At 62.9% G+C, this 4,156-nt stretch overlaps 3 protein-coding genes across 3 annotated transcripts, besides 1 other annotated feature; 2 read left to right on the plus strand and 1 right to left on the minus strand.

Annotated features, from left to right (window-relative positions):
- Positions 1-673: 673 nt before the first annotated feature.
- Tco025E_09307 (uncharacterized protein) lies at positions 674-1,216 on the minus strand (the record flags this gene model as incomplete). Its single annotated transcript, XM_029376127.1, has 1 exon — positions 674-1,216. One exon carries the CDS (start codon positions 1,214-1,216, stop codon positions 674-676), a length of 543 nt encoding a protein of 180 aa, XP_029223753.1.
- A 45-nt stretch (positions 1,217-1,261) lies between these two features.
- Tco025E_09308 (uncharacterized protein) lies at positions 1,262-1,999 on the plus strand (the record flags this gene model as incomplete). Its single annotated transcript, XM_029376128.1, has 1 exon — positions 1,262-1,999. The coding sequence occupies one exon, from the start codon at positions 1,262-1,264 to the stop codon at positions 1,997-1,999; it is 738 nt and encodes a 245-aa protein (XP_029223754.1).
- Positions 2,000-2,597: 598 nt separating this feature from the next.
- Positions 2,598-2,617: a microsatellite.
- A 10-nt stretch (positions 2,618-2,627) lies between these two features.
- Positions 2,628-3,713, plus strand: Tco025E_09309 (uncharacterized protein; the record flags this gene model as incomplete). Its single annotated transcript, XM_029376129.1, has 1 exon — positions 2,628-3,713. One exon carries the CDS (start codon positions 2,628-2,630, stop codon positions 3,711-3,713), a length of 1,086 nt encoding a protein of 361 aa, XP_029223755.1.
- Between the last annotated feature and the right edge of the window lie 443 nt (positions 3,714-4,156).

The following is a 4,156-nucleotide window of genomic DNA, read 5'->3' on the forward strand; positions in this document are numbered from 1 at the left end:
GCGGGCTGCTGAAGTGTGATGTGTATGCGTGTGCCACAACGTGCGGGTGGTGGCCCTCTCTCTCCTCTCTCCTGCTGAATGTGGCTGCGTGGAGTCGTGTGTCTGTGTGCCTTTTTTTTGTGCTTCTCTCTCTCGTTCTCCCTTTGGCTGGCGGTGGGTGCTCAGCCGCAGCGCAAGCCAACAACAGCTGCGAAGGAAGGAACTCATGTGAGCAATGCCTGGGAGGCGCGAGGAAGGAGTTCGCGCTGCCGCGGGGGCGCCCTGCATCTGCTGCGCTGCAGGGACGGCGTCGGTGGAGGTCGGGGCCCGCCGGCGGCACTCGGCAGCCCGCAGCGCGGCGCGGAAGGGCGGAGGAGGCACCGCCGCGGCCACAGTGAGCCGTTGACCGCACGGTGGAGGGAGTGTGCGAGTTTGCGCTCAACACGAAGTGGAGCCACGTCTTGGGGTTTCCTGCGGCTGAAGGGAGGGGGAAGTGGCGGTGCGGACGGCGGTGGAACGGGGCCACACACACCCCAACGTAGTCGGGGGCGTGCACGGTGCAGGGGACAACTCCTCCACTGCAGGACAGCGTTGCGCAGCTTCGTGCGCCGCGTCCCAGCCTGACGGGACTCGCCTCCGCGGAGGGCTGGCCGTGCCCGCTGAGGGAGGGAGGGAAAATTGCCGGCTGCTGCGTTCACCCTGCGGTGGGGCGGGTGTGACGGATTGTCAAGGGCGGCTGGGGAGGGCCGCATCGCACCAAAGGACCAGAATTGTTTGAGGTGAGGCGGCGTGTCTTGATTGGGGCGCCCGGGATAGCGATCTCGGTGGTGGACGAGTGCCGGCCCCTAATCCCCTCCACCGGCCGCTGCACCGCGATGAGTGCCCGCTCCACTTTGCTCTCTGCTGCCTCGGAGGCGAGTTGGCGGAAGTGTTCGACACGGCCACGCAAACGGCGACAGGGCACGAGGGCGAGCTCGAGGTCCGAGGGCGCGTGAGCGATTTGTCGTGGTGGGCAAGAGGGTGTGTATTGTCTACGATGCGCCAGAGGAGGGAGCACCGCCGCCGTGGGTAAAATTACGGCCTTGTGGGTGGGGCATGATTGCGTGTTGGCGTCTGCAAAGGGGAAATAACTCGAGAGCACTGGCGATGCGACTGCATCTCTGCCTCGCCCCACCATGCGCTGCCGCGACGAGGAGGAGGCGAAGGCGACGTGTGCCTGGCGGACGCGCGCCATCATCCCGCGCAGGAGCAAAAGAAGTAGTGGGAGGCGGTCGCGGGTCGCATGCAGCTTGTCGGACCGCTGCCGCGTGAAATCTTCAGTGCGGCTGCGTTCAGTGGGCGCACTGCGGCGGTTGACGACGCCCTGCGGGCGACTGACACCCCGGTTGCTGAAGACGACTGTCCCCGGGAAGGCGCGAAACTGTGGGGTGCGGGGAATCCGTTTCGGAGGTCTGTTAAGATTGAGCGGGAGTGTGGCGCACACGATGTGGAGGCCGTGCGCTACACAAATGTGTGTTGCTTCTTTGATCTTCGAATGGGGGGGCACGTTTGTGTGGGGTTCTTGGCCCCAGCGAGGGTCTCTCGGGGTTACGGCGTGCCGCTCGCCCTCCTGAAAAGCTCCAGAAGCCGTGTGCCACGGACCCACGCACACACACGCTGGGGGAGGAGGGCCTTCTGCGGGAGCGGCATTAAAAAAAGAGGGAGGGGCTCGCGGGGCTGCGGTCGCCAACGGGACGGCGTGCAAGGCGCTGCGTGTTGCGGGCGGGCCCGGCGTCGCGTCCCGGGGAGGGGCTTAGCGATGTGGGCGCCGCAGGAGCCGGCAGGCCGAGAGGGTGGACGCAACGTGCGGGGAGCTGCACGGGGGGCGGCGACCGAAAACGCTCTGCTCTTGGGCGCCTCCTTTTTTTGTTGTTTTGTGAGTTCTCCGAGGGCGGGGGAGGAGTTTGTTTGGGCTGCGGTTTGCAGCGGCGGATGCGCAGCACAACACCACCGCCAGCGCGGCGCAGCAGCGGCCCAGTGAGTGAAGGACGATGTGTATATTTTTAAGCGGCTGGGAAAACTGTTCCCGATGGGTGTTGGTGGGGGGTGTTGTTTGCGTGCGGCGGGCGGGGAGAACACTCCAACACGCACGCGGCGCGGAGGTGCCGCAATTCCGTGGATTTGGGCGGCGGCGTTGGGGAAGTGAGCAGCGGAGTGCAGCAGCGGACTGCGTTTCTACCGAAGTGCTGGAAGGGATTGTTTTTTAAAAAATATATATTTGTGTTTGTGTTTATTTACCTGCGGGCACGAGGCACAGCCGGCGGGCGGCGCTGCTGCGGGGAGGAGGAGGCGCCGTGCCCCGTGGTGCCTCGCGGCAGCACTGTTTTTTAGGTTCACGTTGTGTTTCTCCCAAATGCCCTGGCACCGCCAAAGACGTCTGCGTGGGGCGGGGGCGGGATGAATTTATTTTCGTGCGGCTGCAGGACGCTGCTGCGTGAACTTAGCGGGCTGCCGCCTTTTTATTCCTTCCCTCTCCCTGCCCTCACTCTCTGCGCCGCACCCCACCGCGCTCCCATTTCTCTCTCTGTTTCTTCCTCTCCGCTGCCCCGCAGCCCACAGGCTCTGCTGCGACGCTACTGCCACCACCACCACCACCACCGTTTTTACTGATGGCGCTGACGGTGCGGCGCCGTGCGGTGTGCGCCCTGGCGCTCCTCGCGCTGCTCTGCGGCGGCTGCGTCTCGTTTGTCTGTGGGGCGGACGCTGAGGAGGCTCAGACGACCGGGGATGTGAATGTGTCGGTGGAGGTGTCGTGCCCGAACACTGAGAAAAAGTTGAGTTGGCGCGTTGCCGGCGAGGGCGGTTCTGCTGCCTGGAACACGTGCCCCACCACACCGGGGGGTTCGGAGGGCAGTGGAGGCGCTGCTTACAGTAATTCCATCTGCCTCACTGCCGGTTCGGTGTACCTGGAGAAGTTCTTGACGGGGAAGTGCCCTGCATCCCAGCCAACGGATGGCGGAGACGCTGCTTTGTTCACGATGAACTGTACGGCGGCCGCAAACAGTGCGCTGCACAATCTGTCGAAGGGCGAAACAGTTACCATCAGTCCAACTGAGGATCCACTTGGCGAGTCCGGCGATTGTGAGCTCCCAACCACCAGTCAAACCGCGGCTGAAGTGCGGTCTGGACCCCAACCGCATGGACAACAGCAACCAGCAGGCCCACAGACACCACAACCACAACCGGGAGCAGCACTGCCAGCGGCCTCATCTGCAGCACAAACTCCGCAAGTAGCCCGTGCGGGGAATGGAGGCTCCACTGCTACTGTTGGGGAGCAGCCAGACAGTGCGGAGCGAGGCGGAAGTCAGGAGCCATCGACAGAAGGTCGTTGGGAAACACCAACGCCATCGGCTGGCAATGCGGCTTCTTCAGCACAGACAACAAACGGGGCAGCCGATGCACCCGGAGGTACACAAAGAACTTCAACCCCCCAAGGCCCTTCCGACACGCCCAACGCCGCCCCTTCCGCCGGCGGCAGCGATGCAACCACCACTACTACAACGACGACCACCACCCGCGGCCCTAGTGCTGGGAACGACGCGAAAGGCAACACGAAAGGCAGTGCCATCAACAGCAACACCACTCAGAAAGCCGTGCCAAATACTGCGGATCGCAGTGCCACCTCCACTCCGTTTGTGGACGCATCTTTGCTACTGCTGCTGCTCACAGCCGCCCTTGCCTGTGCTGCTGGGTAAGTGGTGAGGGGCAAAAGATAAAAACGCACACACCCTGGCAGGGACGACGCGTATTCTTTGTGTGCTCATTTTGCTTGTCGTCCCTGTGGGTCAATCCTCCTCTCCCTCCTGTGCTCTGAGGAATGTTTACTCTTCTTTTTCTCCTTTCGTTTGCTTTGCCACCCCATGCACGGTCCCATGGGCGGCGCCCCCTTTTCCCCCTCCTGTTTGCTGCTGCTTCCACAAACACACACGCGGTGCCGGTCGCATTGCTGTGCGTCGCACGGATTTTGACGCAACTGAAGTGTTGAAGTGCCGGCCGAACGCCGCATGAAATGGGCGAAGGATGTGTGGGCTCCTGCAGCATGGGCGATGTTTTTTCTTCGTGTAGGGATTAAAATATACATGCATCTCTCACAGTCCTCTTGTGCTGCTGGACGCGTGAGGTGAAGGAACACCACCTG

The sequence above is a fragment of the Trypanosoma conorhini genome, assembly GCF_003719485.1.
Source record: "Trypanosoma conorhini strain 025E chromosome Unknown Tco_14.4_contig_01059, whole genome shotgun sequence".
Lineage (NCBI taxonomy): Eukaryota > Euglenozoa > Kinetoplastea > Trypanosomatida > Trypanosomatidae > Trypanosoma > Trypanosoma conorhini.